The 11,006-nt window shown below is 37.8% G+C and overlaps 1 protein-coding gene across 1 annotated transcript in view; it reads left to right on the plus strand.

Moving 5' to 3' along the window:
- The window catches only part of LOC106939874 (monoacylglycerol lipase ABHD12-like), a 14,235-nt gene extending 4,834 nt beyond the window's left edge, over positions 1 to 9,401 (plus strand). The window contains exons 2-13 of the mRNA XM_015022442.1: positions 2,576 to 2,688; positions 2,772 to 2,877; positions 2,975 to 3,094; positions 4,794 to 4,824; positions 4,924 to 4,969; positions 5,257 to 5,386; positions 6,722 to 6,759; positions 6,850 to 6,929; positions 7,021 to 7,103; positions 7,179 to 7,257; positions 7,333 to 7,454; positions 8,970 to 9,401. Of these exons, the coding sequence (XP_014877928.1) occupies positions 2,576 to 2,688; positions 2,772 to 2,877; positions 2,975 to 3,094; positions 4,794 to 4,824; positions 4,924 to 4,969; positions 5,257 to 5,386; positions 6,722 to 6,759; positions 6,850 to 6,929; positions 7,021 to 7,103; positions 7,179 to 7,257; positions 7,333 to 7,454; positions 8,970 to 8,991 (970 nt within the window). The 3' untranslated portion in view covers positions 8,992 to 9,401. The remainder of the gene's footprint in view (positions 1 to 2,575; positions 2,689 to 2,771; positions 2,878 to 2,974; positions 3,095 to 4,793; positions 4,825 to 4,923; positions 4,970 to 5,256; positions 5,387 to 6,721; positions 6,760 to 6,849; positions 6,930 to 7,020; positions 7,104 to 7,178; positions 7,258 to 7,332; positions 7,455 to 8,969) is intronic.
- Positions 9,402 to 11,006: the final 1,605 nt, after the last annotated feature.

The following is an 11,006-nucleotide window of genomic DNA, read 5'->3' on the forward strand; positions in this document are numbered from 1 at the left end:
CCATTTTTTGGACACCCCTGTGCCCAGGGGGGGCTGAAAAAACTTTATTCAATCCAGCCAAAAAAAAAAAAAAAAAACGTTTTGTAATAAATTAAATTAGCAGTAGCAGCAGTATTTTTTTCTTAATATTCTGAGTTTGTTGTTGTTAATCCCATCGGGCTCATTTAATTCTTTTAGCAAACAGGAAGTTGTGAGCTTGTATCAGCACATTAAAATGTTCTTAATGAACATCAACTAATGAATAAACTGGAGGTTTGGCTTGTAATGATAAATATTGCTGCAAAAGCATGGCATTGTTTTCATTCCTGCTGGATAATGAGTATTCAGTCACTGAGGTCCTTCTCAAACACAAACACACACACACACACACACACACACACACACACACACACACACACGTCTGTTTGGCTATTTTTGTGGGGACTTCCCATTGACTTCCATTCATTTCTACAGCCTAAACCTTACCTTTACCCTTTTCCTAACCCTAACCATCACATACCTAACCCTAACCAACCAAAACTCAATTCATACCTTAGCCCTAACTCTGACCCCTGACCCAAAAACAGGGTTTCCCCTCGTGGGGACCAGGCTCCGGTCCCCACAAGGAGCAATTGGTTCCCACAACGTAGTATATGTCAGGAAAATCGTCCCCACAAGGTATTACAAACAAACGCACGCACACACACACACACACACACACACACACACACTGCTTTACTATGTAGTTACTCACTGACATGATGCATTATCCTGCCCTTTGTATCCAAGTTCTTTATCTTAACTCTGAACTAATTCCTCCTCTAACCTTTAGCCACAGCTACAGTCCAGGTCAGAAGTTTATATCTTCAAATCACTGGCATGAATGTCGTTTTAATTTTAATGATTTATTTTTCTGTGGTCGGATTAAACAGCACACATCTTCGGTGTTTGAGTTTATTAGGTTGGTACCGTACCAGAGACTTAATGTTAGCTTGATTCAGCCGTTTTAGATCCAGTTTGGATGTGCTGTAGATCATCATCCTCTTCAAATCTGCGTCATAGTTTCACTTTATATTTAGAATTCATAATTTCTCTTTCTTATCCATTTAAAAGAAGGTTTGTTGCCATTTCTTTTTACATTGTTTTCTTTATTTATTTTACACTAGATGTTGACTCCTAATTGCACTAAACAAATTAATGATGTTGTTATTAGATGTTTGAGGCTACTGGTGTATTTACATGTGCTGTACTGGTGCAGAGTTACCAAATAAATTTGTAATTCAGTACATTTATGTCTGTGTTTAACAAAAGAAACATTTTAAGTCAATTCGGCATTGGTTTTTTGTAACGGATCGGTGGACTGACACCTCACATCTGCATCAGTATTAGAAGTGAATAAAGTAAATTGGTGCATCCATAATTTTGTCCAGTTTAAATGAACCAAAACTGTGCTGTGGCACTGGAGCATCTTCTGATCCAATCCATGAAAATACCAACTTTGAATATTCCTGGTCATAGTTTCTTCTTCTTCTTCTTTTAGCTTTTTACTTTGTTTGGTCCAGACTCTCTCTCTTTTTTCAGGTACTAAAAATCTATACATTTTATCTTTGGCACAGTTTTGGTGAAGTTCACTAAATGTCCAGTTACTTTTTCTGGTTCATTTCTTTCCTCATGTTGCACCCCACCTGAAGACCTCTGGCGCCCCCTAATGGAGGCACCCTCCACACTTTGAAAAGCAGTGAAGTAAACATAGCTATTGGCTGAGCTTTTATGGCTCTCTTTCCCTCTGTAGCCTTTATAACCAGCAAGTGATTGTCTAATGTCGCTACGTCCAGGAGGAGTGAAAGCTGAAGGTCAATGACTCGATTCGCTCTGCTGGAGTTCCTTATGTAGAAACATTTTAAGCTCATTTGAATAATAAACAGAACAATTGTTTAAGAACGAGGATCAATAGCAACGTGTTGGATTGAATTTACTTGTTTTGCTAAGTGCCTTGAGATAAGTTGCATTGTGTATGGATGCTGCACAAACAAGCTGAAGTGAGTGGAACTGAATGAGACGAAACATTTTAAGTTTCGCTAAAAAACCACAGCAACTAAAGCACATCACCATAAACGCCTCATACCAACTGTTAAGTACGGTGGTGGAGGGGTGATGATTTGGGATGTTTTGCAGGTAAATGACACAAAGTCCTCTGTCTAAGAGCGTTTTCTGTGTGAATGTGAAACGCTTCACATGCTGGATGTACAAGATGAGTATATTTCAAATGGATGATCGTTTTCCCACTTCAATATTTGGTCAATTTTTAAATAAAAATGCAACAAATGTAATTAGCAGAAAAATTATCCCCAAAAACAGCAGAACTCTACAAAAACTTTATGACAAAGGCTCCAGTTTGGTTCTTTGGTGTCAACAGCCTCATTTTTTTTATTTACAGAGACTTCAGTATCTATTTTATCTGGCCCAGACTGAAACCAGATTAAAATGCTATAAATCCCAGGAGAGCTGTGTTAAAATATATTTTTGTTCATTGACAAACTGAAGAAGCAGATAAATATGAGATTAATAAAGTTATCTGTCTCTGTTCTGGTTACAGGTCCCCCTGGTGGTTAAAACGGGGATTACTGGCTGTTGCTGTCTGCATCCTGGTGCCTGTCACATATAAAATAATCCCTACATTGATTCAGGACATTATTCACACCTACCGACGTGAGTAAGGATCCTGTCTGCATTATTGAGTATCTTAAATCTTCCAGCTCCAGAACAACGGGCCCCCTCCTCTCTGTGTGCAGTCAGCGTGCCGTTCTTTGAGGATCTGAGCCGGCCTGCTGACTTCTCCCTCAATCACACCATCAACATGTACTTAACGTCAGAGGAGGGCATTTCCCTGGGCGTATGGTGAGCAGATGCCGGGTTGTTGCTTTTTTCTTTCAGACTAAAAACTTGCAGCTCTGAGGAAAATGAGAGTTTGCTGATGAAGATGTGTTTTTTCCAGGCATACAGTTCCTGAAAGTCGGTGGAAAGAAGCTCAGGGGAAAGACCTGCTGTGGTACCAGAACACGTTAAATGATGGAAATCCGGTTTTTATATATCTGCACGGAAACACGGGATCAAGGTGGATAATTTATACATTTACATGTGATTCACAATGTTTTATTAAATGAATGTATCTTCATAATTCAAGCTGAAATGTGAAACTCTCATCACTCAGACTAGGGATGCATGATATATCGCTTTTTTTCAATGTTTTTCTTAGTGTTATAAGTTTTTTATTGGAAAAACATATTTGTAAAATATTTCTTTTGTCTGTTTTTGTTGTTTTTTTGTTACTTACATAAATTATTGTCATTTCTGTCCCTAAAATATCAAAACTTCCACTTTATATCTTTATATTTTGGTCCATACGATCTAATTTTTAAATATTAAATGATTAATAATTTGATCAGTTAGTACTTGAGCAGACTTTTTACCAAATACTTTTTTATTCTTACTTGATGTATTTCTTGAACGGCTACTTTTTACTGTTACTTGAGTAAAAATACGTTGCAGTGGTACTAATTTTACTTCAGTTTTTGGTCATGTGACAGCGATAGTGATGCAGCACGGGATTGTGGGTAGTTTAACTGAAGCAGAGAAGCAGCTGATAAATGTTGGCTATTTGCCATCACATAACATAATTATTTCTAAATATTGGATGTTGATATCGACCCAAATCTTCATATCATCCCTAATTTAGAGCCGCTCAACACAGAGGCGTACAGCTATGGCATTTCTTCCTGTTCACTTCTATTATAATGTATTGCGGTGAATGAAAGAGTTCACTTTCTCTCAATGTTATTAAGTAATAATGACATTGTATATTTATAAAACAATAAATATCATAATTTTACAGGAGGTCATGTTGAAAACAGAAATTTGTGGCATTGCAATCCTCCATAGATTCTCTGTGGGGTTCAGTCAGGCACAGCAATACCATCGATCATTGATCTGGCTTTTACTACCTTTGGCAAGTCCTGCTGGGACATAAAACCAGCATCTGCATAAAGCCCGTCAGCATGAATTTCTCTAAATGTTCCTGTTGGATGCCTGCACTCACTGGGACTCGATAAAACACAGAGGGGCTAGCATTTAGCTCTGCAGTCTCTGCTTCAAGAGCGACTCAACACAGGGAACGTATCAGCTGTACCTCATGTATTTGATGCTTATCCCTGTAACTTACCCAGTTTTTTTTTTTTACCACAGGTTTTCCTTTCACTAAACTTTTCATTTATGTGCTTGAAAACAGCGCTCAGGTTAAGCTGTCAACTGCCCTCAAATATTCAAGGAAACCTTGTAGATTCATGTAATCCATCAACATGACAATTGAAAGTCAATTATTAAAATAAGTTTTTTTAAACACATCTTTATCAGTTTTTACCAGTATGCAGTAAAATGATTTAAACAAAAGCAAATACTAGATTTTAATTGAATACAATTAACTCAGATCTTTCACCCGCAACCCAATAGGAAAAAATAAAGTAAAAAAATCCCACATAACATGTTTAAAACAGTTTAGCATCACATACATAATAATCAACAGATAGAAACATTAAATCTCTAAGATACAGAAGTTTCTTCAACTTGTGAGTTATTTAAAAATGCAAGATAAGGGTTACAAATTTCTTTAAATTTAGCTGATTTTCACCTTTAAATGTTCTATTAATGCTCCTCTTTATAATAATTAGCACGTGAAGAGAGAAAAATACCCGCACTGCCACACGTATTTGCTGCTGTTTTTATTTTTTATTAATTTGTTTGCTAATTAATTTCCACAGGGCAGCTCCGCACCGAGTTGGAGTGGCAAAAGTGAGTAATCACCAACACTAATGAATTATTTTTTAGCTGGAGACATGACAGTGTGGTTTATGACTCTAGATAATAATAATTTACACTGTGTGTCGACAGTTACTGAGTGCGCTGGGTTACCATGTGGTGGTGCCTGACTACAGAGGTAGGAGCTTTTTACGGATTCACGTCTCTCTTCCCTTCTCTCCACCCAGATCCACAGGATTTCGCTTTAATTGTTCCCTTTCTGAAGCCGTATGATCCCTGTAGACCAGGGTAGTTGTTCTTGATGAGTTGTTTGCTGTGAAGCGGTCAAAAAGACAGCAGTTCAACCTCTGGTCAGTGGAGGGAGCAGGTCTCCCTCTGAATTACAGTCCTGCCATCTAGTGGCGGGGGGACGCAGCGCCTCTGTGGTTGTGGTTGAGCAGGAGCTGATGTGAAAACCCTCTGCAGGTTTTGGAGATTCCACCGGAGAGCCGACTGAATCCGGCCTGACTACAGACGCTGTGCACGTGTACAACTGGGTCAAAGCACGCAGCGGGGACAGCCTGGTGGTCATCTGGGGACACTCTGTTGGCACCGGGTCAGCTAATAAAACACACTGGCACTTATACAAACTACTAGCATTTTTATATCCACCATTTTGAACACTCAGGATTACCAAATTTTTTTTACATTTGTTAAGTGGCAACATCTTAAAACAGGGGTGTCCAGAGTGTGGTTCATGGGCCATTTGTGGCCCCTGAAGTTATATTGTTCCTGACCACAAGTCAATCTGGCCAACAAAATAGGAAACAGCTGATGACACAAAAAATTGTAAATTGTCTGTTTTTCTTTTATTAAAGCAACAGTACAAAGTCCTTTTATTGTTTTGTATCTTTAACAATATACAGATTTAATTTAAAAAAATGGCTTATTGTTGAACAGGTAAAGCTAAAAAAACAGAAAACAAACAAAAAAAACAAACTAGTTTTTCACATATCAGCAGTTTAAATTTCCCAATTTTGGCCCCTGGGCAAAAGGTTTGAGCACCACCATCTTAAGGGATTTTCTTTCCATTTCAAAAGTTTTGACACATTTTGTATTTGGTAGATTTTCTGTTTAAACTTTTAGCTTCTAACCTCAGTTTTCTGGGATTTCAGCCCGTTCCTCAGAAACTGAGTGAGATTTGTGGTTTGTAGGCTGCCTTGGTTTGTGATGGTCACTCCAAAACATTTTACTTTTTTTGTTCTTGACCTACTTTGTAACTAATTTAGTAATGTTAGATCACAGATCCATTCGATAAATTAGAATATTATTGAAAAGCAGATTCATGCTGCACCAGTTTGTGACCTCCTTCAACATATTGTCAGTTCCCAGACAGCGAGACTGACTGGGAACTGTCAGTTTAGAACAATACTAGGAATCATATTCCGGCCATAAGTCCAGAGCTTATTAAACAGTGTCCAGGTCTGAGATTATGCTCTAAAGGGAATCTCTTTTTGATTGATTTGGTTATCTCTATGCGTAAAGCTGAAAATGTCTTCACGTCTGCACCAGTTGGTCAGGTCTGTGAATTGTAATCTGTCAAAATGACTGATGGCCTTCAGATTTTTTTTTATCAGCGTTTAAAAAAGTCAAAGACGTAAAATATTCATTCTTAAATGAATATTTTACGTCTGTTTCTTTCTTAAGCAGTATGATTTCATTTCCAAGCTGATAACACAGCTGATCCTGGCACCTTCAGACAGCTAGAAATGGGACCCATAGGTAAACCAGCTTTGTCTTGGCTGTTTTGTCTGATTTAAAGCCAGACATTGAGAGAAAAATGTTGATATGTGTCATGTTTCTAACCATGTGTGGAATATATGATTTCAGTTGTATCACATACCAGATAAAGCTTTATGCTTGACTAAAATTTGCCTGTGTTTCTGTGTAGGGTGTCCTCTAACACTGCAGTCAAACTGCTTGAGGAAGGTACGTTTTACGACCTCTGATCTCCAGCAAACGCAGAATCTGAGGGCAGGATGCTACAGTCTGAATGTTAATTTCTTCTTTCCTATGTAGGCGTTGTTTTGGATGGTGTGATCCTGGAGGGGGCATTCAATGCTGATAAGCAGTATATTCCATATAATATTTTCATCTGGGTACACTATGCTAACCAAGCATTTTTTCACATTTGGTGCATGTGCTGTTTTGTTGCTAACAACTTTGCGATGTTTATTTCTGTGTTTAAAGTATTACTGGAAAATTCCAGGCATTAAGCATTTGTTCAGTTTCCTATGGGAAAGAAAAATGCCCGTTTTTCCCACAGAACACAAGTGAGTTAATTAATATTGGCAAATATCACAAGAGGAGGATTTTCTGTTAATAATGGTCTTAATTATATTCCACAGTTTGAAGAAAATGAAAAGTCCGATATTGTTCCTTCATTCAGAGGACGATCACTTAGTTCCCATTGAGATTGCTCGTCAGGTACTGCTTTTATTACTCTAGCATGAAGCAATATTTGCAGTAATGACTATAATGGAGTTGTTTTGTTGTTTTCAGACCTATGAGGTTGCTGCAAAGGCCCAAAGTAAAGACAGAGTCAAGCTTGTGACATTTGACGGTTCTCTGGGGTATCTACACAACGGCTTATATCGGGACCCAAAGCTGCCTGGTGTCTTAAAGTGAGAAAACATTTGTCATACACTGCTTAGTGTGAATACTTTATTTTAAACAGAAAGCACTCTTTAAGTTTCTGGTTTCATAACGGGACAAAATAAAATGGTGAGATTTTGACCAGGTTCTAATTTCAAATTTGTACTAAAGCTCACAAGAGTCCCACTCTGTCATTGTCTTGCATACAAATGAAGCCAGAATGGAAATGTGCAAAAACTAAGTATACCCCATGTTTGTGCAATTTGTAGAATCATCTTTAGGAGCAACAACATGAAGCAGTTCAGGCTGAGAGCTGGGCTTTGACTGAGCCACTGAAACACATTCTTTCTTTCCTTTTTATTCAATGTGTTGCAGATTTGCCACTGATTGTTAGGATCATTGTCAGTCGATGACCTCATTAGTACCCTATATCTCTGCTAGCTATGCACATCTAGAGACTAAAAATGTTGTCCGTTCTTTGAATTTGCATTCATCTGTCATCACAACGTCTGTATTTCGGCACTCATTTCAAGTCCCTAGCAGATTTTGTACTAGGATTGTCCTGTATTTAGCTCCATCCATCTTCCCATCAACTTTGACCAGCTTCCCTGTCTCTGTTCAAGAAAATCCTCCCAACAGAATGATGCTGCCACCACCATGTTTCACTGTGAACTTGGTGTTCAGGATGTGCAGTGGTCGTCAAACATAAAGTTTAGAATGTTGTTTATTTTTTATTTTGTCTGTGCAGAGTATGTTTGCTGTTGCTCCTACATGGCTTGGTGCAAATTGCAAACAGGATTTCTTATAGTTTTATTTCAACTATGGCATTCCTCTTGTCACTCTTCCCTGAAGGCCAGATTTGTGGAGTACCCAATAAATAGCTGTCATGTTGATAGATTCTCATCAGCTACTTTAGAGTTACCTCTTGGCTGATTTCTGACCAATGTTTCCCAGACGAGCCCCCAATTGTTACCATACTACAAAAGCAAAGAGCAGCCAATTGTTCTAAAATCCTGGATGAGCCCCCAGTTTGTATGACCAGGCCATGTAATCAGTGTTGCAAAGGGAACATAAATGCCAAACCAGCCACCAGGATCATAACAGCTCCTTTTTTCCAGTTTCAGTTTTAGAAAACATCAATGCCTTGGTAGGCCTGGAGTTCATCCATCCTCTCTCCATGTTCAGATAATGGATTGAACACAGCTCTGAGACATGTTCAAACCTTGAGATGTTGCTTTAGAACCTAACCCTGTTTAAAAGTCTCTACAACTTCCTCCCTAACCTGCCTGCTGTATTGATTGGTCTTTATGATGCTGTTCTGTAATTTTCTCTAACAAAGCTCTACTGTTTTCACAGAGTAAATAGCACACATTTATTATGTCTTTTTAAACGCTTGTGGTTTTATGTAATTTTAGAACCATTTAATGACCAGAAAGGTTATGTGCTCTTATTATAAACCCAGAAAGAGAGTGTACTGCATTTTAAAATTGATCTGTTTCATTTCTATAATATGAACAATATTTTCTTTCATGTCCACTCTACAGGGAGTTTGTGAAGTCGTTGTAGCATCGGAAACAGCACTGGGACCTTGGACAAAGAGTAACCTGAATGCAACATGAACCTAAAGTATTCTTAAGGTGTCCTCCTCTGATGGGTGTAAGAACTTCTGAGATCAAATACAAGCCAAAACAGCAAGGAGCCCTAGAAATTACACCAGAACAAATAAAGTGATTTCCTTATCAATTGCTCGCATTTTGGACCCATCTTTTAGCTACTTTGCTGATCCTTTTAGACATAAATAGGAGGAAATGTAGCCTAAATGATAACTCCCTCACTGTATACGTTTTTGTGAGATTATTGCACACCAACTAACCAATGGAGAATTTAGATCACCCAGAAAACAATCTTGAGAAAAACTCAAATGGCTGAATTTCTACTTTAAGATGAAAATATTAAAAATATATCTAAGAAACCCAGAGACATATTTGGTGTACCATTTGTTTTGTATATTTGTTCACATACATAAAACTAGTTGTGTATGATTTTTTTATTAATTTTATTTTGTGCATCTTTGATGGCATTTTCTGAATTTCCCATGAAAATTTGATAATTTGATATGTGAACACACTGACCATCACCACAAGGGGACAGTATTACATTACACTTTGATATAATGCAAATGCTGACATCAACAATCATCTCTAGCAAGGTGCTAAAGGTTAAGTTTTTCAATTTACTAGTTTAGAAAAACAAATACTAAATGTTGTTTGAGACATTCATGTGTTTTTATGAGAATATTTCTTTAAAACAATAAGGAACAACAAACTATTATTTTGTGGTGAGAGTTTGGTGTGACTCATCTATTTCACCATCCTCTTTCTGACATCTAACCATCAGCAGTAAAGGCCCAGTTCTCATCAAGAAAGCAAAGACCTCCAACATCTCATCCAGGTAAAACAGAGCAGCCCTCAGCCCTCCTGGATCCCCAGTATTTACATTAAACTGTGGAAAGAGTCACACTTGTAGTTTTGCCTGAAAAATGAAAGAAAACTGTATGCTTCCACATGTGAATTTGTTCTGTTGATGTTAAGGTCAGCTGATTACAAACGAACATTTTCTCTTCGTGAAGATTTCAATCATTTTAATTTGCTCAGTTCATAACTGAATACTCATTTTTTTGTTTTAAATTGTTTAATAAAACACAAATATTTCTAAATGGCTAAACACTGCAGAGGATTAAAGCAGGTTCCTATTAACAAGCACCGGGTAACTTTAAAAAAGAAATTACAGAATAAACAGGCTTTTTGAACACTGTACAGAGTTAATGTAGCCAAATAAAGCAGGAGTGTATTTACACTTACTGAACAGATTAAAGTATTTTTTCCTATTCATTGGTAGACAAGTATCGTCTATCAGCCCCTTTTAATCTTCATAATCCTTTTAAAACCAGTTGGTCACCAGCCCACAAACTGGATGGGCTGCTCAATTTTGATGTTAGCAATGGTAGCATCAGTGGTGGGAAGTAACGAAGTACTTAAGTACAATTTTTGTGTATCTGTACTTTACTTAAGTAGATTTAATAATGGATACTNGGTGTGTACAGGCGCCCAGTGGTGGGAAGTAACGAAGTAGAAGTACTTCGTTACTGGACTTAAGTACAATTTTCGTGTATCTGTACTTTACTTAAGTAGATTTAATAATGGATACTTTCTACTTTTACTCCACTACATTTTACAGTATCTGTACTTTCTACTTCACTACATTTCTACAAAACCGTCGCGTTACTCGTTACATCCAAGTCGCGTTGCGGTTTTTTCCGTTAAAATATGAAGTTCAGGGTCTTAAGGTGGCGCCGTAAAATCCAAGCGATAACGTGACTTAGTGTCTGTTGTCACCCATCGCCTCCACCTTTACTCACACACGGAGTTCCAGACATGCGCAGTGGTTTCCTCTGAGCGGGAGAAGATGTCTAACTAAACGATAATAGCTGCATAAATCATAAGATATGACGACATGTAAAACCAGCAGCGCTTCGCTTTCACGGTGGGACTTCATCCAACTTTTAGTGTCACTTAAAAGGA

Source organism: Poecilia latipinna, unplaced genomic scaffold, assembly GCF_001443285.1.
Source record: "Poecilia latipinna isolate Pla-1442-1.1 unplaced genomic scaffold, P_latipinna-1.0 Scaffold3007, whole genome shotgun sequence".
Classification (NCBI taxonomy): domain Eukaryota; kingdom Metazoa; phylum Chordata; class Actinopteri; order Cyprinodontiformes; family Poeciliidae; genus Poecilia; species Poecilia latipinna.